The sequence below is a fragment of the Camelus ferus genome, chromosome 24 (genome assembly GCF_009834535.1).
Source record: "Camelus ferus isolate YT-003-E chromosome 24, BCGSAC_Cfer_1.0, whole genome shotgun sequence".
In the NCBI taxonomy this organism is placed as follows: Eukaryota; Metazoa; Chordata; class Mammalia; order Artiodactyla; family Camelidae; genus Camelus; species Camelus ferus.
In genome coordinates, this window is record NC_045719.1 from 13,078,005 (window position 1) to 13,104,786 (window position 26,782).

Consider the following 26,782-nt stretch of genomic DNA (forward strand, 5'->3'; position numbering starts at 1 on the left):
ACGCTGTGTGTGTGTGAGCTTTACAGCTTTTGCATTTTCCTTTGCACCTTTGATAATTTTTATTTTGTACGATCCAAACTCTTCAGCATATTATGTGTCTTATGTGAAAACACATATTTGCAAAATGGCTTGAGAGTCTTTCAGGCTTGCCTTGTTTTTTCACATCATTTTGTCTTTCTGCAGGACCATCCCTCTTTCCTTTAAACGCTTTCGACACATATCAACTTGATGAATTCCTATTTATCATTTATGATAGTCTTTGCAGAGTCTTTGGTTATCTCTCACCTTTCTCTCCGCTCCAGGCACAGCTCACTGTGCTCTTTTTCTTTGATCCTGTGTCATTTTTTTTTTTTTTTGATAGAGCATCTCCCTTATGGTCTTTTTCATATTTCATTAGCTGTCTACCAACTGTCCCTCCCCCAAAGCCAGTCCCGGGAAGAAAGAATCATGGTATATTGATTTCTGAATCCCAGGAGATGAGCTCAAAACCTGACACAAAGTAGGTGTTCAATAAATATTTGCTGAATGAATGTCTTAAGTCAGGTTCCCTAGAAGCAGAACCTGAGACCAAAATTCTTTTGCAATGATTTATTGAGGACCAGCTCTCAGGAGAAACTGTAAGTGAGGGAAACAAGATGGAAAACAGGGAAGGGAATTAGGCAAATATGTGATCAGCTGAGGTCTCGTCTGGGACAACCCAGAGATGTTCTTCTTGTTTTGTGGAGAGGGGGAGGTAATTAGGTTTATTTATTTATTTATTTATTTTTTAATGGAGGTCCTGGGGAATGAACTCAGGACTTCATGCATGCTAGGTATGCGCTTTACCACTGAACTATATCCTCCTCCCCAGAGCAGTTCTTCTTGTCACCTTCTGTACCCTAAATCATTCTGTTTTTAGCTGTGGGCCTCCTCCTGGGAAAAGGGGGAACATAAAATACCAGACATTTTCAAGCAAGACAACTCAGGCCGCCCAACAAGTATTTGGAGAAGGGATGCTGTTGACAGAAATTCACTATCATCACTCAGAGCAACTGAGGATGGTGCACCGGCCGGGAGGAGGACCTAGGGACGGTAACAACAGTGCTAACTCAAAAAAAAATGCAGATCCATTCTTCAAAGTTTTGTGGATAATGATTTGTGTGGAATAGAATGATTAACGTAGAATATCAGAAATAATTCAAGCTTAGGGGTCGGACCCCCGGTTCAAATCCTGGTTTTGTCTGTGTAATCCCTGGGGCAGGTCACTACACCTCTCCCAGCCTCAGTGTTCTCTGAGAAACAAGGATAATAAAATCTATTTCATGTCATCCCGGTAAGGATTATACAAAATATATATAAAGGACCTTACAAAGTGCTCAGCACAGAGTTTGTATAATTATCATACATCATTTCCTTGGGTTCATTTACCAAGCTCAGAAATGAATGCAGTTCTAGACAGAGAATTCTACTGAAATTCTTGGACATTGACAGTCCTCTCCCACACATTAGGGATATTTTTAAAATACAGGGTGGAGAGCAGAGAAGCTAGACTGATTCTCAGGTTCAGCTCAAAAACCGTATCTGACAACCTTAGAAAAAGATTGCCCTTAGGGAAAAAAAATCACTCTTCATTATTAATCTAATTTGCTTGCTTCAGAGCACCAGTCACTATTTAAATTTGTATAAACTTATTATCTCTTTTGTTTTTATCATCTGTTTCTTTCCCCCAAGTAAAATAGAATCTTTTTAAGGGAAGTTACCTCTTTTTTTTTTTTTTTCCCCCATGCAGCTTCCTCAGCATAAAACCCTGCCTTGGCACATTGTTGGTGGTAAATAAATGACTATCTTACTGCTATTTTAAATTATCTTATCAAAATCTCACGCTTGTTTTCACTTACAGGCAGGGCTAAATGTGTTCCTACTTAGCAGAGATCAAAGGCCACACCTGCTAGAGCTGTTCTGTGACCTGTGTGAGCACACTTAGTCTCAAAGAGACATGCATGTCACTGGTATTACTATTCACTTGGCCATTCATTATGACAACTCCTAGCTGACTCATATTTCAGAGTCCCAATTCACCCAGTTTCAGAAGTTCTATGCACTGTAAAATATTACTACTACTCAATGAATACAGACAAGAGACAAGACAAAGGATTGTCACTGTTCTCGAACCAGAATGGCAACAGATGACACCGCATGTTAGTATAGAATTTCTGTGTGCATTTTCTTTTTTCATCCTACAGATGTCTCTGGACATAGTCATATGTTGCTTATTCATTTTCTTTTTCAGACTTCGCTGTTGGCTGCTTAGGTCTTTAGGCATATGTCAATATGAATTTATATTTTGCTACATTATGACATCTTTGAAGATGTTGTGGATTCCTAATTGGCTTGACTGGGCATGAAGTTAGATATGAATAGTAATCCCACCCAGTTTTTTTCCCCCCCTATATTGTTTGATGCAATATATCTGAACTTGGAATCCTGGATGATTAAAGTCTGAGTTATTAGTAATTCCAAGTCAATCAAAAGAATAAAGATAGAAGAGGTCGGTGGTTTTACGTAATTACATAAATGCATGGATAACTGAGAACTTCTGGTGTTGACCTGTATTTGTCAATGACCTGGTCATTGATGGATATAAAAATATCAGCGGTAGCTGATTCTCATTGCTTTGCCTCCATCCTCCTCTGCCTATTGATGTACTTGGAAGAAGTGATTCAACTCTGCCACAGGAGACTCAGGAAGGCAAAGAATAGAGAATAGTTGCCTGAGAAATAGAGTTTTTTCCTTTTGCTTTAGATGTTGTATATTTTTTAAAGTGACATAACACCAAGGGTTCTATTCCTTCTATGCATTTTAACAGTCTTTTTGGATACACATAGAAAAATCTGGCAAAATTCAAACATACTATAGGCCAGATCAAATGTAACATTATGTATTACCAGGTGGTTTATTAAATATTTGTGGAGAAAATAAAACATGTTCAGTGATTTAAGGATTGCACGTTGAGTTAACGCTACTTATTTTCAGTCTCACATCTAAATTTGAAATATGCATGTTGAATAACTAGACTCTATTTCACTTAAAACCTAGAATGTCTGCTCATTTCAGAGTGATGGATGAATGACTGAGTCCATAGCTTCTGAGTTAGAAAATTGTTTCTCCTCATTACCAAATTAGTTCTCAATGACAATTTAATAGGGAAAGGGGAAAAAGAAACACTAAAAAAGAAAGTGAAAGCTTTCCTGGGCTCTCAGAATGAATGAGAAAAGACTTTTTCAGACAAATGCCTTGGACTCTGTTAATGAAAAAGCATCTGGTTAAAAAAAAAGAATGTTTAATACTGGAATAAAATTAAATTCCCTCAGGTCCCTGCTAAAAATTTCACTGCATTTCCAAATTAAACAACTCTTTCAGGAACTGCTCAGTGTGTCAGTCACCTTCAATAACTGAATTTGCTCCAAGAAATTAGCAAATAAGGAGCTTATGATTTTTTTTTTCCTAGGTCTTCATCACATTGGAAAACTTCAAAACTTAAAATTTAATTTGATCATTTGTTTCCTAGAATCTCTTTTTGATTTTGTGGACTTAACATGGGTGTTGAATTTACCTTGACACTGACTTTATCTAATTATGAGGGCACAGACCAAACTACCAAACAGAAAGATTTGGGAATGGCATAGCTGTGGACTACAAGGATCATTTGGGTTATCCACAGATTTGACTACTTCTGGTTATGCAAACATCTATTTTACACCCAAGCTTTAAAGTTTCTTGTGCTTGTTAGCTTGCTAAATGTCTGAATGTTTCCTGCATCAAAAAGAAAAATATTAAGACATATGAGATATACCATAGTATAAATGTTTTGGGATGGTATTTACAAAGCCTTTGAAATATAAATTTCAAATATAAATTTTACCCAAGTAAAAATTGTGTAAGGGGAGTTCAAAATTTCAAAAGAAGTGACTGATGGATCTTGTAAGTAGTGTGCAGTCTGTGTTAAATAGTACATTTTTGCTATACACATGTATACATACACATTACACATACATTGCACACATTACGGTATAGGTCAAACATTTTTTTTCAATAAATCAAGGTGTTAGTAAACAATTATACTTAATTCAATTTTCTTTTGTTTAACTGATAAATTCTTCACCTGTTTTTTTTCAAATGAAATATAGACAGTAACAACAGTAAACTGAAGGGAGGTAAAATAACAGAGATGAATCCAAGGGATATTGGCCACATTCACATTAATAGTTTTCTTTTCAATGACAGCTGCCGAGCATGTTTTTTTCACAGTATTCAGATTGACAATTTATTTTAAGATATACTATTTTGCCTCTTGTTAAAAATGCAATATATATTTTGTTACACAATAAATAAGGACGAGAACAAAATAAAGAAAATATGCTTTCATTATTCGTTACCATAGAAAAATCACTATGAACAATTCCATTGTATAACATTCTCTTATAAGCACCCATAATTTGTAAAAATGGCATTGCATGGTACATTCTGTTTTGTTGACTATCTTTGACAGTTGACAACCTATTATGAAGTTATTTCCAACTCAATGTGTTTCACCCTATGTATGGTATTTATTATCACAACTCTGCCACAATCCTACTCGTAACTAAACCATCCTTGGAGGAAGCCTGATAGGTCTTTTATCAACACCCAGGCCCTGTATTGTCTGCTCCTGTATCGTCTTTTATTTAATTTTGTCTGGCACCTGTTGTGCCTCCTAAACTTGCGTTCTCAGATGTACATCCAGAAGATTTTTATTCTGTTCTCTTTTTGACTGTTAGTTTGTTTCCATTTGTTCTGTATTTTCCTTGGGAATACAGAATTTGGGGTGTTGAGTCTCTTTTGTCACTTCATTATCATATCATCTCAGGTCTTCCATCATTTTGGGGACCCTTTTCTCTGCATCTCAGCAAAGCCTCTCAAACACGCTTCCTGTAGCAGAGATTTGCTTTTATCATGCTGACTCTTGCAATGCTATTGCAAATATAATTTTAAATTCTGCTGTGACATTTTCGCATTTCTTTCTTGAACTTTTCCAACCCAACTTTTTATTGTCATGTCAAAGCATTTTAATCTTTTTTCATGAAAATTGTGTTTATCTTTATTTCCTTCAGGAAAAAAACAGATTACATCTAATTTTTTACTTCTGTTTCTTGTCTAATATATTTTTAGAAATCAGGTACTTAACTTTTTAAACACTTTATCTTTTTTTTTGGTTATAGAATAGTTTTAATAAGTCTTCTACTACTTTCTTCTCCAATGAAGAAATAACACCTCACCTTGTATGTTTTCTTCTAACTATTATAAATGCATAATCTTTACATATGCTCACTCTATTGGTATCTTATGTTCAAATATGAAAACGTAGGTTAAACAGGAGTCTGGGGAAAGAGAAGAGTATCAGAGATGAATATTGTCCCAAAAGAGGAAGTCCTACTCTGTGTAATTCTTTTCCCTGTTTGTTAAAACTACTTTCAGACACCTGGTATCATCACCTAAATCTCTATGCACCCCAGCCTCCATCCTAGGTATACAGTATAGTTGTGATGGGCTTTCTTCAAATTGCTGTTGTCATTTTTATTGGAAGAGAGCATTGCTGTTCCAGAGAAGGGCCCTAAATCGTCACATTGAGCTCCACCAAGTCAGAGCAGGGTCCAGTGTGAAACGTCCTTCTAGGAGAAACTCAGCTCTGCAGTCTTATCCGTATGATTCTCCCAACAGAGAAGTGTTGTGGAGTGTTTATTGGCATCCATTGGCACAGGACATGAAAAACAAGAATTACACCTTTCAAGTTTAAAATCCTACAGTTACTTTTCAAATGAATGAATAAATAAGCCAATGAGAGGAGAATGTTCAAAAGGATTCTTTTATATTCCGTTTAACATCAAGCCACAATCTTTACTTTTCTTTCTTTTAAACACTTTCTTGTATAACTTTTAATTTTGACCTGTATCTTCTTATAATTTTTCTTCTTTCTGACCAATAAAATAATAAAATCATTTTGGCCTCAAGTTTCTAGTCTTTTTTTTCCATGAAGTATATGTATGAATACACACACACACACACATAGTAAATGTACATATATATAATGGAAACTTTATATTGTATTTATGAATTTTTCACAAGAAATTTAAATTCCTGTATTTGTTTAAAAGATTATTTAGTGACTGATTTTTGTATTTCTCTTTTTTACTTTTCAGTGAATATTAAATCTAATTTTTATTTTCCTGGGAACTACAGAATATAAAAATATATTATAAATTTTTAATTTTATATTCAGTGGAAGCATACCAATAATTCAAATTAAGAAATATTTTTAAACTAAATTCTAAAATTATACATTATAACACAGATTTTATTCACTGGTCTTTGTACAACATAATGTATAAATTACATTTCATTTTGTAAAAAAATGTAAAGTTAAGAATATTATGCCCCTTTAATTGTTTTTCTTTTAATTTTTTAAATTGAAGTCTAGGTGATTTACAATGTTTCAGGTGTAAGCAAAGTGATTCAGTTGTTCACATATATATATATTCTTTTTCAGATTCTTTTCCCATATAGGTTATTGCTAGATATTGAATATAGTTCCCTGTACCATACAGTATGTCCTTATTGTTTATTTATTTTATATATAGTAGTGTATATCTGTTAATCTAAAATTCCCAATTCATCCCTCCCCTCTTCCTTCCCCTTTGGTAACCATAAGTTTGTTTTCTATGTCTGAGTCTACTTCTGTTTTGTAAAAAGTTCATTTGTATCATTTTTTTAGATTCCACATAGGAGTGATATTATATATTTGTCTTTCTCTGTGTGACTTACTTCACTTAATATGATAATTACTGGAAACAGAACTCTGTTATTAAAATGTTTTGAGCCTACAATATATGCATACGTATTTATTTAAAAATAATAGGTATGTTCTACTAATTGTACATGCAGATGCATTTTACTAATTATTATATGCATAAAACACATGCCAAAATAGAAATATTAAAATATGAGATAAAGATGAGTTATGCAGTATTCAACATTATATCTTATTTATTACTGTTCCAAATTTTTTCATACTAAAGCACTATTAATTGATACCTACTAATAGTGACTTTAAGTGCTAGCCATATTATTTACTCTACCACATTTTTCTGGAAAAATATTGCTATAATACTTAGTGACACAGTTGGAAAAAATTTTTGGTTGGAAGTTGACAAAATTTATTTGATTTTCATGGCTCTCATAGCTGAAAATGATAACCTTACAAAGACACAAAGACTCAAATACAAAAAGAAGTTATCAGCTACACTTATCAAGCCATAATATTTATTTTGAAATTTTATCTATCTGAGCAGTTATGGAAAGGACTTGGTTGAAATTCAGCCTGTCAAATTCTTTCCTAATGTCTACCAACTGTTTGTTCCAACAACTTTGAAAGGGTAAAATGGTTATATTTTTATCAAATGGATTTAAACTTCTCTAAACTCTTTATTTGGAATACCTTAAAATAGATTAAAAATCTGCTTTTTAGTGGCTTCATATTGATATGTACACAGATGACACTCTTAGGTAAATTTTGGTAAATGGTACCCTAACTAGGCAAACATCTCCAAACAACTTTTTTCAAAGCTCTGTCTTCATAGCTTGGGAATTTTTTGAAAAAAAAAATTTCTTTCTTATAATTTTAAAACATTGCTTTTATCTTGAAGTGACAGATTAAGTGCATTCATTTTTCCCTAAAATATATTCTGGATACTATGTAGGATTCAGGACTCACTACTCCAAACAGAGGCCACCTGGAGTATTAAATCTCGTAAGCTGAAGAAATTAAAAAGAAAAAACAGTGGATGCAAGACGGTCCATTCTGACCTCCCTCCACCCTTGTCCTTTTTCCCTGAAACAGATCATAAAACTCCCGTGTGAAAGTTTCCCTACTTTGAGCCAGGAGGAGGGAAGACATACCTATCACCAGAGATGGAGAATTTGGGACCAAGAATTATGCACAAACCAACCTTGTTAAAATAACTCTTCTCTTCCTGGTTCCGTCTTCACCATTTACTTACTTTTTCCTAGCCCGAAGCCTTTGTCTTGTCAGTTCTTCACAAATTTATTATTTCTTTGTTTAAAAGTTATAGAAGCTTCCTGCTCCGGTCACTTCTTCAGGTCTTTGTTCTCTTGTGAAGACTCCCAGGTACAGGTCAAAGTTCAATAATGTGTCCCGTCTTCTTCTGTCAATCCGTCTTTGTTGGTTTCATTTTCAGACGCAGCCAGGAACCCAAGAGGGTGGAGGAAAACTTTTTCCTCCCCTACAGATGCTACTGACCATCACTAAATTTGAAATACTGCCTTACATAACTTTGCATAATACTCCTTATCTTATTACAAAGCATTGTAAAGATGCCACGATTTAGGTTCACATAAGCTGGCATATGTAAACGGTGGCACTGGAGGGGAAAGGCTGAGCGAGTGGGCACTGCGCATGCCTCCACGCTCCTCCAAGCCCGCCCTTCCCATGGCGACACTTGAGCATGGAGGTGATAAGTGACTTTCTAACAAGTGGCTCCGTTAAGAGCATCAAGGTCAGCACATTAATTAGATTAGAGTGAAGCTTAATTCCTTCTGCATGTTCAGGACAGAAAAAAGAAAGATAGAAATGGAATTTCTAGTACTTATTTCCCATACCCCAAAGGAACAGTTTGCAGCCATTTCTGTGAGTGTACACCCCATTCTGGAGATAGCCATCTGGAGTCTAAAGATACAACTGCCATTTACCACTACTAAATATTTTGACTTTGTGAAAATTCTAATTAAAAACAGATTCTCTTTTCTTTGTAAAATAAATCCACTTGACAAAATTAAACACCCAGTTTTCTTTCTGTTAAGATTATTTAGATAATCCTCCTTCATATAAGGAAAAAGAAAACAAAAAACAAGATTCAGATCTATGTTTTCAGTCTTTACAAAAGATTGATATGTAATTACTAATTAACTTCATTAGCTCCAGGCTCATTGTTTGGATCTCTCTCTCTCTCTCTTTCTGAATATATATAAAAGCTTCAGAGAATTCAGAGATTATATTAGATGAGTATTAGAAATTGATATGTGTACAAATATCAACTTCTATATCCTAGTCCTGTTTAATTTTTCTCTTCCAATATCTCCTCCTCATTTTACTAAGCTTTAAAAATTTAGTGTTATCATACAGGTAGAAACGTCTAAATATAGATTCCAGCTGTTTCTTTTGTTACACTTGGCCTCCACTACTTCAGCGTTTCCAAGTCAGTTCTGTTCTTCTTTTTTTTTTTTTTTTGAAGAGACTTGAATTTTTTTTAATCCATATATTTCATCTATTTTAAACATCATGGTAACTTCCATTTTTTTATTAAGGATGTGTAAGGTTGGAGGTACAAAAGCATCTCCAGTTGTGACTAGCTGGGGTTCTTCCATCTCCTCTCCCAGAGTTTCCAAAGGAGTGAAGGGAGGAAGCTGTTGAACTGACAGCTCTCTGCAAGGCGCCAAACTGTCAGAATAATTTGAAGACAGATTAGCTTTACAGATTGTTTATTAACATATTGGCAAAGGGATGGTGACAAGGGGGCTGCTTCCTGCTTGGCTCTGCATAAACTGGATTTTCCTGTGAAACAAACTTTTCTGTGAAGTGGGGGGTGGGAAGTGGGTTCTGGAGGGACCAGGGCAAGCACATTCTGCACCTGAAAGCAGCAGTGTAGTGCCTTCGTTTAAGATCTTGAGCAAGCGAGGCTGAACTACTTCTGAAGAACTCAATCAAACTCACATTTTTTCCCCTTGACTATTTACATAAAACATGCAAGTAAGGAATAGAAATCTCTGGGGAAAAAAAATTTTTGCTTTTCATCAGTGAGCGTACACACGCATACACTTGTGTGAGCATGCCTGCGTGGGAGGGGTGTTTATGCATTTAGTGGATAACTTATTTTTCTAAGGTGGTTTATACAATCCAAGCCAAGCCAAACACGGGTTAGCAAATACATCTTCCACCACCTAAGAAGGCAATGTAGGAAAATCAGAGTTGCACATTACGCTTTGGTTCAATATTAGTTGAGTGTGGTTTTGATCTTGTTATTTAGGATTCTAGTGCATCCATGCACAACTCAGGGCTTGCCTTGGATTTCCAGCCTGGCCTATTGAGCGCCATTGACTATTTAAAACTGTTTGTTCGAGATAATAATGACAAGCCAGAAAGACTGAGTGTTTTTCAAATTTGTGATTGGGATTTTGCAAGTTTTTATACAATTTTGCCTTAATGCCTGAAAACAAAATGTAGAGTACACCAAAAGCCGCGGGCCAGAGTGAATCCCAGAGGGCTGTATCAGGCTGCTTATAGTTCATGCTTCAGTACTGATTGAATCCAAGCTCACTTTGAACGTCACCTGTTATCCAAGTACAGGACCGAGTTTTCATTTCTGGCTCACTTCCTCATGTTTATGTGACCCGTGCTATCACCTGAAACCCAGCTGCAGATCTCATCTAGGGAGGTGACGTGGCATGGGTGTGGCTCTCGGAGAAGGTGGGCTCTGCTCCTTTCTGGCCGAAGGAGTGGCCTTATCTGGAACGGGAGCCTAGGAGGGAAGCTCAAATACACGGGGGAATTAAAAAGTAATGACAAGGGAGACTGCAGTGGGGTTAACGGATTACAGAGTTAGGGGAGATATTTTGATTCAGCCTAGGAGACTAAGGCCAGACTCAAGATCTACCCAATATTGTGTCATGTTCTAGGTGCTAAGACGGAGAACCTGTCAAGAATCCGTACAGACTCTGATGGAGAGATAAGAAGAGGTACAAGCTAGTTTGGGGAACTCTCCTTTTGTGCTGCAGGGCTTCTGGTTTCCATGGTCTACCATTTTTCAAGGAGATCCTAGGTGAGACCTTTTAAGGACTCAGATGGCCTTAAAAGTGCCAGGTTGGGCCTTGTAATCAACTCCCTAAACTTCTTTAGGTTGTTTAAACCCTCTGTTCCCTAGTTCTGTTTCCTGCTTTTAAAATAGTGTGTGAATTGCTTTTAGATCGTAGAAGGACACCTCTGAGATAAAAATAACAAAATGTGGCAGAACTTGAGATATAAAATTGCTGTGTTCACTGAAAGTGTACATCTTCTAAAAACCTGAACACTTGGAGAAAAGATACAGGAATAAATTTTTAAAGATTCTTCATTCTCTTAAATAGTTTTAAAATGTCTGGGCTTGAAAGGAACCATATTATTTCACAGGTCTTCATTAAGTACCTTATTGAGTCTTTTTAAATTGAGGCATATTAAATTTTTATAAAATTTTAATAAAATTCCTCAGCATATTAAAAAGGACACCTCAGAAAAGTGAGAAGGAAGTTTTCAGAAGCAGACACCATGACAGAAAAAGTAACAGCTCCTCAAAAGAAAAAACTAATTAAAAACCAAAAAAAAAAAAAAAAAAAAATGGAAAAGTATTATAAAAAGAAACATAGCAATGTTCAAAATATGGACAAAGAATCACTAAGAATTTTAAAATTCTATGTAGCATTCTTCTTTTTAAAAAGTTAGAAATGTGTAACCTTATATTTGCTTTAAAAATAATTACAATTTTTAAATGACATTTGAGTCTTTGATTAATTTGAGAGGCTCAGGTATGACCTCAATTCCTAACGGTCATAGGATTAATAAAATATCACTGAATTGTTAAGTTTTTCAATTATCCAAATAAATTTTCTGCATGTGGATTATCTGTTCTTACTTGTGGATCAGCCTTTATATTAACATCTGAAATTGTTATCATCACCTCTTCCTCTTATTCAAATAAAATATGTTCAGGAATGTAAATTTATCTTAATATTAATGAAATAAATACAATTGAAGGAAGTCATCTGCCTATACCAATATGTGACTTATTACGCTCTTTAAGTAACTGAAAACTGACTTTACCAATAATGAAACCATCATTCCATATATGTGATGTCCTGATTAGCCTGCAACTGACATTCAAACCATCAGTCTTAAGTCATCCTCATGTTATCAGTCAGTCTTCACCACATGGACTCAGTTACCTCCCAGACTAGTGGTCAAGGCAGGATCCTTCAGAACCCAGAGATGGTGCGGCTTCTGCATTATCTACCTGAGGAGCTGAACCTTCTCCTCAGTTACTTGTGTCACCAGGAACCATCGTACGCTATGACAGTGGCCATATTTTAAACCTCATATACCTGTCAATCCAAGCATCACATTAGTTGCCTAAGGTCACAGCTCTAGAAATGATCTACTTTGAGCTGGGTCTGCCAGACTCTAAAGGCTGTGATTTTTCTATTTTTCAAATATGGAACATTTTCCTGGTGAGACTGTAGAAAAGTCGGTGTGTTCAGTGCAGGGAAGAGAAGAATCAGACCCGACAATACCTTTCTCTATGTGAACATCCTGGGGGGTGAAGGTGGGGTTGGGAAATGTCATTAGGGAAAAAAAAAAGTATATGAGTAGTGATTAATATCAAGGTCATAGAAATAAAGAAACATAAAAATGAGAAACCTCATTGTCATCTCTGTTATTTTTCTCGCAGAATGACTGTAAGATAAAATGTGAGTAATCTTAGACTGTCTCTAGAGAAAAACTGTAATACAAGTACAATTTATGGTGAAATGGACAAAACATAATTTTAAATTTCTCAGAAAAATTATATGAAGTCTAGTAAAGTTGAAACTGAGTTCTTCTGATAAACTGAATTTAAATTGACTCTAAGTATTTCATATACATATATCTCATAGAGATAGCTTGTGTTTAGAGGTACACACTACTATATATAAAATAGATAAGCAACAAGGACCTACTGTACAGCACAGGGAGCTATATTCAATTTCTTGTAATAACATATAATGGAAAAGAATCTGAAAAAAAAGTATGTATGTGTATGTATAACTGAATCACTTTGCTGTACACATGAAACTAACATTGTAAATCAACTACACTTTAATAAAAAAAATTTTTAGATACAATTTAGCAATAATTATCAAAAATCATAAGAAGGATTTACAGAATAGTAATTACATGTTAGACACTGTTTTAAGCACTTTGGATGACTTTTTCATTTAATATTCATGATAGTAATATGAAGTAGGAACTTTGATTCTTATCTTTTTCACATGTGATGAAAATCAGGTGTACAAGATATGAACAATTTACCTGGAGTCTCCACAGATCCTATGGGGCATATCCAGAATCTGAACCCAGGTCTGTCAGATTTCAGAACCTGCACTCTCCCTATAAATTATTGTTTTGTAAATGTCATTTTCTATACATGACCAAAGTCTTATTCTATAACATGCAAATACGAGTTAAGAATGTAAAACCAGGAGATGGTAGGTACTCAAAAAATAGTTTCTGAATAATTGAATAAATGTTTGAATGAATGGTTGTATTAAACTTTAAAAAACATAAAAACTCGATATAGAGAAATACAGTAACATTTATAGGCATAATAATCAAATGTATAGATAGATCCTTAACGTTTCCATACTGCTTATCATACATTTAATCTATTTGTTCACAACAACACCCCCGTGAGGGGGCATTGGTGTTCTCATTCCACTTTCCTGATGAAAAAGCTAAATCTTAATTTTATTACTTTGTCCACGTTGATACAATACTGGGTAGCAGACTCTGAAGTTGAATCAAGGACCTTCGGCTAAACATCCAATCCTATTTCAGCACACACGTTAGTCTTGGAAGTCAATCACACCAAATGTATTACTGTCTTTTTTCCTGATTTCTGATTTGCCCAAAACATATCGATTGTAGGAGCAAAACTTCTTTTTACCTCCTGCTAGAATTTTATATGATCACATTTATTTTACAGCCTGAGTCATTATATCATTGCTCTGCAAGTCCTTCTCCGCTGCTCGGAAGCCCAATGCTGTTCTGGGACTGTGTTCCTGCCCTATATACAAAAGACATTCCTTTGGAAATTAGATGAGTGGTAACCTTATTAATATTTCATATTCTCAATCCTGCTTGAATTGATGATGCTGCAGTAATTTTTGTGTGAAATAATGTAACATAATGTGCGTAGAGAGTAAGTAGGCCTGTCAGAGAATTAATAAAACTTAGTTGTGAGAGGAAAAAAATTCTCACTTTTTTAACCCTAATTCAGGAGGATTTAGCCTTTCTCTCTGCCCTATGAAAGCCGCCACGTTACTAAGTAAAGCATCTTTATGTGCTGGAGTGTAAAGAAAAGCTGGCATCACTCCCCTCCGTAGCTGCTGATAGAACGTGGTGCCCTGCGCATCCCCACAGAAGTGCGCTGCGATCCACGGACCAGTGCGGGGGGGGGGGGGTGGCAGGGCCCCGAGAAACGGGCGGTCTCGGCGGGACGGCCAGCTGTCCCTCCAATGCAGGCGGCTGCACTGAAGGGCAAGCTCATACATGTATTATTTAAGATAAATACCAATGCCATGGGTTCTACAGATTATCAAGGTGCTAACGCCCAGTGAACAGAAGGGCAGAGCCCTCTTCTGTCCTGACGTGGCATCCCGTGTGCAAACGTGGTCTCATCCACTTTCTGCTCATCCCGTGCCTGCCCTGCTCTCCTGAGCTCACTGCAGCCAGCAGAGGGGTAACTCCCTCTACACTCCTCATCTCTTCTCTTCCTGATTCTGTCCTTTCCTGCCTCCTAGTCCTTTCCTGGACACCAACACCTGAGCCAGCCCCCTTCTTTAATGAATCCTTTGCATTATCTTATTTAGCATGCTTTTTGACCTTAAACTTTGTTTTATTCTTACCTCTGGACACTTTAATTTTTGTATCATTTTGTAGCTTTTGGTAACAATTCACTCTGTCAAGCCCATCTAGTCAGCATAATACCTCCTTTAGGGCTGGCTCCTAACATCTGCCACGAGAAAGGATGGTGTCCTCCACTTAAAAAAGTAAGATAAAACTTTCAAAAGACTTGAAAAAAGTGTTTATTTTTTTAATTTAAAGTCCTCAGAAAGCATGAAGTAATTCAACATTTGCAGATAATTTATTACTTCTATGAAGTTATCATTGCTAGTAGGAAATATTTTTTTCCTATGAGATTCCAAACATTAAAAAAAAATAGTGGCAAACTTAAAGGCAGGTTACTAATGTATAAGTAATTTTATATATAAAAGGATTCATAAAATAAAAAAAAACACAAATGGTTGTTTCTCTAGCCATCTAAATTTACAAACTCTTATTTTTACATAGTATCTCAAAATCTGTTTAGAGATAGACCAATTGATTCATTCAAAAGATTTAAACATAGCCCAAAGTATACATGGCTCAAACTCAAATTTCTTTCCTGTTTCCATGCTTTAGATAAATAAGTCATTAACAGTGATTTTTAAATCCTCTTAAAATAATTTATTTTGCCTTCAGCATGTTCTGTTACCACTGGTGTTTTATTTTTTTCAGTGTTCACATTTTCCATTCATTCTTTAGTTTATACATTCTCTCGAATTTGTAAGTTTCCCGTATATTTCTAAGAGTGATATTATTTAAGTTTAGTTCTATGTTATCATACTTGCAATTTTCTAAATACAAAAAATACGCATGCTGCACAACACTCCGTGTATTTCTCCCTTAATCCACAGCGGAGCCTTCACAACGTTTTGCATATCAGAAGGGAGCGGGGCTGGGAGAGGGAAAAGTAACTTCAATAAACCGTTTGACACACGTAACTAGATGGCAGCCGTGAGCCTCAATGAAACAGTGAATGGAATCACCTTTGAGGACCTCCAAGGCTGATACTCTCCACGGCTACAGAATTCTTTGGCAGATGTATTACAGTGTCCCCCGTAAGCTGCCCAATCAGGGTTATTCATTTGTTCAATTATTTACAGGACTTAGTTTTGATGTTCCACCTTAGAAGAGCTTCTTTTCTCTAGTGACTGGCAAGGTCTTCTAAATATCTGGGGTTAGCTGAGGCTCAGCTTATAACTGGTCAAGAAGACAAACGAGGTCCTACAAATCTGAAAGAATTGTTCCACATTCCCAAGTTTCCCCCATTAGCAGGTGTGGCACAGCCACTGAAGGGGGCACAGGGCAGGCAGAGAAGCATGGTGAGATGAAGACGGTTCCCCCTCCTCAACTGTATCATATTTCCATTGTTGAGTTTAATCGGTTGGGGAAAATAAACTGTGAACCTTCATTCTTCATAACCAGGGAAGCATTTCCCTGGAAATTTTCTCCATCCGATTCACTTATTTAAAAAGAAAAACACCTGTTCCACTGAAATTCTGTGCATTAGAGGTTCACGTGTTCATGTGGGAGTTTGTAGTACAGCTTGCTAAATATTCCAGTTTTCCCTCCTTTTAGGCACGTCAGAGGCGTGTACTCCTGGCTTTCTTGTGGGTGACGTACCGCATGCCTGGATCTAGTCAACAAGGACTAAATTCAGTTGAATTGCTAATGTGATGCCCTCCAAATTTCTTTTTTCTTTCTTCCAAGAACCCAGCAAAGTTTCAGGCAGTGGCTCTTCCATCAGCCAGGGTCCTCCACGAAGGGCAAACTGGACAGAGACCCCCTAGTCAACCCACGATGACATGTATCATGAGTTATAAAACTTCGCTGTGTCAAGACACTGAGAATTGAGTTTGTGGTTACTGGTTCATGACCTCATCGATTTTAACTGATGCCCCATGTACCTTGAACATTTCAATACTTTTAAAAAGTTGCAATTTTATCCTCTAAAATACTTTAATAGAGCAACATTGCTCATTTTCTCAAATCTGAGTTCTGTAGAGACAGTTCCAATTGTTAAATGTTTCCCTGCTCATAGATGAAAGACCAGGAGTTGAAAGGAGCTGTAGAGTTTATCCTGAACTTTGACAAGGCACAGTGACATTAAACATCAATCACATGGTAATTTGCAGTTATCACTGGGCTGTTATTGTGTCTTTATTAAAGGCAAAAACTTGAAATACACGTGAGAAATCATTTTTGCATTCTAACACTACTACGCTGGCATGCTCAAAACTAAGCTTGGGAGTCGATAAATTCCACTGGGAAATAGTCATTAAAATACATGAGGACAGGCTGCTGGTTCAGGATTTTGACACAAGTTCACTTGCTTTTCTGTGTATCGCTGTGTTTCAGAGCATGTTAAATACGGCTTAATGAGTGCATGAGACTCAGAGAACGTGGACTTCTGATCAGGTAGCTACTGATGGTCCTGCAGTTTACCTCAATACTTGATTCCACTGATGATGAAAATCACTCACTGGCGTCTCACTTCCTTTTGGTACAGGGAAGAATAGAGTCCCTGGCAAGTGCCCTTCTCTATTATTAGTCTGAAAGCTCCCCAGTTACACCTCTATTTTAAAATCTTATCCACCTTACCTTCAATCCATTGTGGTTTTGGTTGAAGAAAGATATCAAAACAATTTCCATCACATCCTAAATGGAAAGAATGAAAGTCCAGTCTTGAAACTTTATCTTTTGAAAGGTATTGTACACTGTGAATCACACTTCTCTCCAGAACCTAATTAATTCCCCTGGTTCTGGTAATGCCTGCTTTCCTGAGTCCAGTGGTAGTCAAATATCTTTCTCTCATTAGACATTTAAAGGCTTCTTGTTCAGTCTACAGTGGGGGCAAGGAGGCAGAGCAAATGAAGCTAAAAACCATCAGGTTTTGTGGCACAGGAAATCGGTTCTAATTTGATATGGGAAAAGTTGGAGTACAAGGTTGAAAAGGGTAAGACACAATCACACAATGAAAAGCAAAGAGTGAGAATCCTGTTGGTTAAATTAATATTTAGAAATCCAACACACACATGGGTTTGGTACAGTTGCTGTAAAAGATTTTCTTTTTTAATTTCATCATCTGAACATCAATTTTCTGAGCTCTTCTGGGGAACTAGAGCGATGCCAGGCACAGTGAGGCCTTGTAAGGTGCTGACTCATGCGAGTCAAATCAGTGCATTGTTATGATTAATTTTTTGGAGAGAAGAGAAAAAAAAATACCAAGCTGAGGCTCTGACATTTCACTTTCCATGTGAGAGAGAGGAGCGTTATGTATTATCTTCATTTCATATAATTTTATAAAAGTCAGGTTCTGATTCATTATAGGCGCCCGCTGTGTTGGGAAAGGCAAAGTGGGGCAAGTTACGTGCTTTGTTAAAGGAATTTCAGAAAGACAAGACCTTGATTTATGGGGGACTGAAAATGTAAAGATAATATTTCAAATTTTCCTTTTATGCAAAAGCAAAATCCTGGTAGGTCTTGTTTCCGTGGCTACAGAACTCTGTTCTGTAACTCACAAGGGGTTGCTGTCATCCGAGGCAAGGCAGGCTGCTTTATGGCAAATCAAACAGAGTGAAACTTGTCGTGATAGAAACGGCAGAGCTCGACACAGATTGCAGGGCTGTGACTCACTTGCGTCCTCGAGGCAGGTTTATAGTGAGAGCCACTAGGATCCATGGGCAACACATGGGCTTTGAAGGCTTCTGCAGCATAAGTGTGTCTGGCTCTTCCTTTCAGATCTCTCTGATCACATCTCAAGACATCCCTCACGTCTTAAGATGTCCCCTTAAGATGTGATCTGGGAGCTACAGTGAGTGAATCCTGAGCTACTGAACAGATCGGGGCCTGTTAGACGTGGTGACTGGAATGAGCTGTTGTACTGTTGCCATGATGAATGTTCTTCTGCCTCATGTACATTTATCTGTGGGAGACCTGGTCTTTCTTCTCTAATCGAAATAATCAGGCACTTGTTTGGGCCAATGGACCATGAATTCTAATGAGGTGGATCATTGTCAATGTCCTGGAGTAAAGAAAACATGAATGAGAGACTCAATCAACCCAAGGTGATTGAGAAATAAATATATTTTAAAAAAAATTGGAAACCACTGATTGCTGAGACTTTTAAAAAAGAAGGAAATCTTCCCATTTGTTACAACATGGATGGACCTGAAAAGCGTCATGCCTAGTGAAACAAGTCAGACAGAAAGACAAATACATATGATCTCTCGTATATGTAAAATCTCAAAACAAAACAAAACGAATACCTCACAGATACAGAGAACAGGTTAGTGGTTATGAGAGGCAGGGGAACAATAGGTGAAGGTCACCAAAAGGTACAAATTTTCAGTTATTTTTTTAGAAAGTCCTTAGGATGTAATGTAATGTGATTATGGTTAATAACACTGTATTGCATATTTGAAAGTTGTTAAGAGAGTAAATATTAAAAGACATAATCATAAGAAAAAAATTGTAACTGTTTGTGGTATTGGACGTTAAGTAGACCTGTCATCTGGGTCATTTAACAATACACACAAATATCAAATCATTAGGCTGTACAAGTGGAGCTAACAATCTTGTATGTCAACTGCATCTCATTTTAAAACATTTCATTTTGCCATGAAAGTAAAGGCCTTTTTTTAGGGCTTAGTTGGAGCCCACAGGATACTCAGGTGACTTCAGGTGTGTAGAGGAGTGAGTGCAGGTCCTGATGAGGGACTGGACCCGGGAGAGGAGACGATGGGCTGAGACAGGCTGAATATCAGGGGCAGCTCAGGGATTGGCCTCATCGTGCAGGAGGCACTGCACTGAGACCACTCTTCCCACAAAAGTGATCTCGCTGGATCTTGGGAGATCTACGGGGTCCTAGCAGGGGAGTCATTGTCTGAGAAATACCTGGGTGCCCCCCATCCCAGACTCCTTATAAGGAGTCTGTCTTACACCACCTATCAGGCAAACCCTGATGCTGGTGGACAACTCACTCCATTTCCCCCCAACTCAGAGTCACAGTGCAGCCAAATGCTGGGAAGTGACCGCCAAGGCCAAACAGAGGAGGAAAGTGCACACTCCCCGGGCTGCAAATCTGGAGCCTCACGGGAGCCCGAGGAGCCCTGGCAGTCACGTGGGCTTCCAGCTAGGAACCCTGGGGCCCCAACCGGACCTCTGCTGAAGTCCAAGGCGGCAGCAACCTAAACGTGCTGTTCCATCGCACAGCCTCGGGGTCAGCTGTTCCTCTCATCACCTGAGCGGAGTTTATAACTGCAGCATAACCTCATACATATCTTGAAAAATACAGAAATCAACAATAGAAGTGGAAGGCTGCAACACCACAACCTGCACTGCGAGGCACTGGCTTTGGAAATGGGGTTACATATAGGCAGTGAAAAAAAAATTATATGAAGCTGGAAAAACGGCTACTGATGTTGCACTATGGGAAAACATTTTGGAAAAAACTATTACCTGCGATAAAGTAAAAGGTAGATAATGTCCCTAATGAGCTTATTACTATAGGTTAAAAAAAAAGGGTAGGAAAAGAGACTGTAACATGAGTTCGTTTCTACCGGCTTTTTTTTTTTTTTAAAGATAATGCAATGAAGAAGTGATCTCAGAAAAAAACAAAAAACAGAAAGAGAAGACTGGCCTGTTTACGACTAGGAATGAAAGAGCACTCTGACAGTTCAGAAACTCAGGGTTGAATGATGCTGCTGATTCGCATCAAATCAGCGCAACATAAAACCGAGGGGCCGTCTGAGTGACAGCCTGAGACAAGGACAAAACCAAGACGCTGCCCACTGCACCCTCCGCTAAAACACATGAATGAGTTCCATAGAACCCAGGGAAACCTTTCAGGTGGCTCAAGAAACAAGGGGCCTGGGGAAGGGGGTTAGGGGATGTGACTCTCCCACAGAAACCTCACAGGCCACAATTAAGTCTAAAGCATGGGGCAAATGAGAACTCACACATGGAAGAGATGGCAAAAATCAACTGTTAAATACCCAACTATACTGGTTAGTTTACGTATTCTATTGTATAGATTATATATCATTACCTTGTCTGCTACACTATTGGGTATTCTGTGTGTGTGTGTGCACGCGTGTGTGCGTGCACACACAGCAAGGCATGGTCAGGTAGCATATCCTTCTGCTTCCTAGGTCTCTCAAACAGGAAGAGCTGTAGGCAGACCTGATGAAGACACTGCCAGGCACCCCTCAGAGATCCTGGTCTTTGAACGCCAAGCAGAGATGAAATGGGGCTATTGTGTTATTTTGCTGTGTCAGGGTAACAGAAACAAATATTTGTGACTAGAAAGGACGACTCCACTGCCTACCGTTTACTCAGCATTTTGATCATATAGAGTTACAGAACACAGGGTACCTGGAAGTGTTACCTAATGAAGAAAACGGAGCTCATTATGAGGGTTTCTGTGATACAGGTTTTTTAAGCAACCAGTAATTTCAGAAAGACATCTGGATCAGTGGGTAGTCTTCTCACCCACTTTGACACTAGATCATATTCAGTTCCATTTCGCTTGTTTTTTGAATGCTCCCAACTTACTAATTAAAGGTTGTCTTGTTGGGTTCCAAGATTTCAACCCCGGATGACCTGCTCACAAGAAGTCAATGATCAAGACCCAGGATTCTGAGAAATAGAGCCTTGAGCAATATAATGATGGGAGCGCTTAGTTTCTAAACAAACTGATGGCAGATTGCTCCACAACGCCGTGAGTTTATTGAGACCACGTTTTTGTTGTGACACGTTGAAGAGATAGTCTTCACACATAAGTGAATTTTAGATTAACTATCGTTTATGTAAATTGTGCCTATTTGGTGGTCTTACTGAAACGGAATTTGGCTTTGGCTTCCCCCTACAACTTGGAAACTGAGCAGCACGATTCACATAAAGCTATTTGAGAATAATTCCAACAGGATATTTGCTAATTAACAGCAGGCAAATGATCAGAGAAGGGATAGGTCAACATAATCAGAAGTGGCTCATGGAAAAACCGAACCGAAAAGGATGAAAAAGAATCACATGGAATGGAAGAGACTCTGTGGTTAACAAGAACATGAGTCAGGGCACATGGCAGGCACGAGAACAGCAGAAGAACATTCTGAGGTTGCCAGCTGCCTAGGGCTAAAGAAGCATGTGGAGCACGCAAGAAAGATTAAATATTTACTGTCATAGGCTCACGTTATTTTTGAAAAATTTCAGACTGGAAGAAAGCAACATAACAGGGTCTCAAAGATATCTATCAGGGCAGTTACGACAACGTTATGTGTGGGAAGAATAAGCTGAAGTGCCTCTCAACCTCAACAGTGTGACAGTTATTTAATCAGACAGTTATTTTTTCTAAATTCTTTCAGCAAGTATTTACATTCTGATTTATAGAGCCACAGGGCTGGGGGAGCATTAGTCACATAGAAGATAATATGGCCTATTACCCTATAGCTGTGCAGTATGGAAACCCTAATTCTAAATAAGAAATGAGGATTGTTGGTATATGTTGGGGAGGGGTAAGGAATTGAGATGATGGAGGACATGAAACACAGGAAATAAAAATAATGGCTGATACGTATGATGTACCAGAGACTCTGTTCATAGTTTCCACTGGTGAGGCGATGCTATGTATTACTCCCATTTTACAGATGACAAAACTGAACAACAGAGAGATGAATTAACTTGCTCTAGTTCTCAAGCTAAGAACTGTGGAGCTAGAACATAAAGCCACGTCTATCAGATTCCAAATATACTTACTTTTAACCACCATCACACACTATTTTCCTAGTGTCTTAATTCTTTTTCACCTGGTTTCAAGAAACAAGGCTAAGATATTTCTGAATTATTATCATGTGCTAATTATAGCTTCCATCTTGAAAAAGATTCTAGGTAATCCTTAATTATAACTTTGATTTTTTGACTCTTTTTTTCTGGCTTTCTAGAACTTTGTCTAGAACACTAACTAATGACCATCCTATAGTGATGCTTTAATACACCTATATGGAAGTAATGCTACATTGCATAACTTTATTTAATACTATAACTATTAAACTCATTCTTAATTGTCATTTACATTTCTGATGACAGGTCCTGTTAAAGGGTTTTTTTAAGATTTTTTTTTTAAGTTGCTCAAGTCAGATGGTTAATAAAAAAGTGAATTGGGACTTATAAATTATAGACTATTTTTTCTTATAGAATATGCATCCACCATATTACACGATCCAATATTACTCACTCCTCACCCTCCAAACTTCTAAGGTTAGCTCTCTGAAAGGTGTTCAGTGCTAGTGACCTCCCATAGGTGCCCTAGAATAAAGTTTGAAGAATCTATTTCTTACACATTTTTTAGGAGATTTGTGAATATTCTATAAGGTGATTGTTCAGCTACAATTGATATATAAAGACTAAAATATGTACATTGCAGTGTATATGTTACAATACATATACTATAATGTAGTGATGTAGACGTGACCAAGATATTTTGTTTTTTTCACTTTCTCAGTTCTGTTAAACAACACACAGTTACTAACGTAAAATGTAGGGAGGACGTCATAGCTTCTAAGTGTTGTTTTGTTTTTAATTTTCTGAATTCTTATACACCCAAGCTTCCTAGTGCTTCATTCTTAAGCTCCAAAAAAGTTGGTTTGGTTTTTACTACATTTCATGTTATTCCCGAATCCTCAAACCTTCTATGACTGCAATAAATTAAACAGCCACTTACATGAAATCATAGATTTTCCTCATGTACATTGAGGTCAGGGCCTGGAAATCACTTAATATTGATCAGATGTCCTATGATCATGTATTAATCTTTTTAAAATGATTTCAAATACAGTTGCTTTCTTATATCACTTATTGAATGTTACTCAGCTTCACACAACCCATTGCATTAAGACAGTTAAAGAAATGGAGTGGGAACTTTCCTTTGCTAGTTCATCCACTGTGAATCATCTGATCCCCAAAGTCCCTATAATAATATTTGAAATACCTGGAAGCTCTCCTTTTTGCTGTCATTTCAGGCCTTACATGAGAACTGCTTTTGGATCACTCTACAAATAAACAAGTTTGCCACATTCTCAGTCCCAGTCTTACAGGCAAGTCACTGAAACATCACTCTATATTCGACTAAACTAGTTTATCTACATTTATTGTAGGAGAAATAGACGGGCCAAGCAAAATGATCTATTCTTTTCCCTTTAGACTGAATGTGAGTGCTCACGAAATCTTGCACACAAATGAGTAACCTAAGATTATATTACTCAATTATCAACTTAAGCCAGTAAGCAGATGATAAATCTATTATATTACTCAATTTTAACTTCCTGTATAAGTAATGATGTTTCGTCCATAGCGTTTGACTTCATAGCTAACATTGGAAAAAGCTGCAGATCTTATTTGTTTATTTCAATCAATTTTTCATTTGAGTTTTAAAAAATCCCCAGTTTTCAGAACACTGGCGATGCCTCTCAGTGATTTACTCATACTTCGGAAAGGACACATTGTCTTTCTTAATATTTCTGACTCAGCCATCTCTCTTAGCTTGACAAGAAGACACCTCTCTTATCCACCAAGAGACCCTGGTCATTGATTCATTAGTCTCCACCCTAAGGCTATAATTTCAAAGACTGAGAAGGATTACAATTCTTAAAGTACAGTAATTTGAAAGAAATTCTATAGATTTAACATGTATCAGCCTTAAAGGAAAAAATAATATAAGCAGATGTACATATACCCCCCCCCCTTTTTTTTTGGCCAAAGCATAGGTTGTAGCTTTCCTGCAGCTTTCATCCAAAATGCATTTAGTGTCGCCCGTGACCCGGCAATCCAGGTATCGTCCTATCAGGAGAGAGAAAAGCACCCGGCGGGCAGAGGTCACACGTGGCGCGGTGAGCGGTGTGCAGGCCTGGGCACCACCTGCAGGGCCGCCGCGCAGCGCCCGCGTCTGCTCCGTCGGACTCGGCTCGCAGTGCTCCTACCTTTCCAGAAGTGAGTTCTCCGGCCCGGGACGCAGACGGCCGACGCGGGTGGCCCGGGCTCAGCACCGCTTCTGGGTGACACTGAAGTGGCCGAGCTGCTCCTCGAAAAGCCCGAGCGCGGGAAGCGTGGCTGCCGCGACCGCCCCGGGGGCCTGGGCGGCGCCGCACTGCTGCTCCCACGCGAGGTAAGGCCGCTGCCGCCGCTGTCTTCAGGCAGCCGACCGCGCTCTGCTGGCCGGGCCGACGGGCTCCCCCTGCCACCGGGGAGACAGGGTCCTTCCCTCCCCGCCCAGGGTCCTGCCACCGGCGTCTCCCCACCGGCGCCCGCGGGAACGCGCTCGCGAGGAGGGCGCCGCCGCCCCGCCGCCCGCCGCCCGACGCCGCCCTTCTCACCAGCTGGTTCATTTTTTCTTTTCTTCCTTTTGTTTCTTTCTTCCTTTCTTTCATTTCTCCCTTCCTTCCATTTCTCCCTTCCTTCCTTCCTTTCTTTCATTTCTTCTTTTCTTTTTTCTTTCTTTTCTTCTTTTCTTTTTTCTTTCTTTCTTTCTTCCTCTTCCTTCCTTCCTTCCTTCCTCTCTTCCTTCCTTCCTTCCTTCCTTCCTTCCTCTCTTTCTCTCTTTTTTGTTTTTCTTTTTTTTTTTTAAATCAAAGTATAGTTGTATTACAATGTGTTAATTTCTGGTGTGCACCATGTTTCATATATATATTCATATATATATATATTCCTTTTCCTATTCTTTTTCATTATAGTTTATTACAAGCTATTGAATATAGTTCTCTGTGCCATACAGTAGGACCTTGTTGTTTATCTATTTTATTGTTATATATATATATACTTATTGAAATATAGTCAGTTTATAATGTGTCAATTTCTGGTGTGCAGCACAACACTTCAGTCATATAGGAACATACATATATTTGTTTTCATATTCTTTTTCACTGTAAGTTCCTATAAGATATTAAATATAGTTCCCTTATAGTTCTATAAGATATTAAATATAAACTTGTTTTTCTATTTTATGTATATTAGTTAGTATCTACAAATCTTGAACTCCCAATTTATCCCTTCCCATGCCCCCGGTAACCATAGTTTATTTTCTGTTCTGTGAGTCTGTTTTGTAAATAAATTCGCTTGTCTTTTTTTTTTTTTTAAGATTCCACGTACAGTAGTGTGTATCTGCACATCCAGAACTCCCAACTTACCCCTCTACCCGCCCCCCTTTCCCTTCCCCTCTGGTAACCGTAAGTTTATTTTCTGTTATAGACTGATAATTTTTTCTCCTTTCTTTACATTTTGTATACCTTCCCCCTCCTTACAGTTCTAATCAGGACTAGAAAAATAATGTGTGGGTGAACTGGGGACATATACATTTGGATTAGGGTGGGAGCCAGTAGTTCATGATACACCTTCTTCTCCCAGTTCGATCCTGATATTCATAACAAATGAAAACCCTCATGCTATGAAAATTAACTTTCATAGACACCCTACTGCCAAACCCTGCCAAGAATTTTCCACATTATAAAACCAGTGGAGCTCAAAGACGAGTTAAAGCCATGATTCTTAATGACACGTGCACCGCTACACTGGGGAGAACCAGCCCACTGGCCAGAAGGACGGAGGGAGAAGCTTCCTTCCTTCCGCCACGGGCTGCAGTCTGGGGCACAAACAGTGGCTCTGCATGCGACAGAAAAGTGAGGAGCCATTTCTCCATTGTACCTGTATTTATTTTGATGAAAGAAGAATTATTTATTTGTTGTTACTGTTTTCCTGCTCTCCTCCACACACACACACACCCACACCTTTTCCCAAAACATAACAACAGAAAATCCTTAAAAATTGTTAGGGAGAATGGTAAGCCTTTACAATAACCTACCCGAGAGTATGAGCGATTTGACAATGAGAACAGCAGTGGAATTAGAAGTGAACTTGGCACTTGAATGGATGTAGTTGTTGCAAGAGATAAGCAGGTCAAGAATAATTCCTAGTTTTCTAAAGAGCTATTGGGTACATGGTGGAACAATTTGCAGAACTGGGAAAGCTGGAGGAGGA

General features: G+C 37.9%; 1 protein-coding gene across 1 annotated transcript; it reads right to left on the bottom strand.

Moving 5' to 3' along the window:
- Positions 1-14,130: 14,130 nt before the first annotated feature.
- On the bottom strand, positions 14,131-25,188 carry LOC116659503. The gene is made up of 3 exons (XM_032467135.1): positions 24,733-25,188; positions 17,360-17,416; positions 14,131-14,406 (listed from the first exon to the last, which is right to left on the bottom strand). Exons 1-3 carry the CDS (start codon positions 25,177-25,179, stop codon positions 14,131-14,133), a joined length of 780 nt encoding a protein of 259 aa, XP_032323026.1. The 5' UTR covers positions 25,180-25,188.
- Between the last annotated feature and the right edge of the window lie 1,594 nt (positions 25,189-26,782).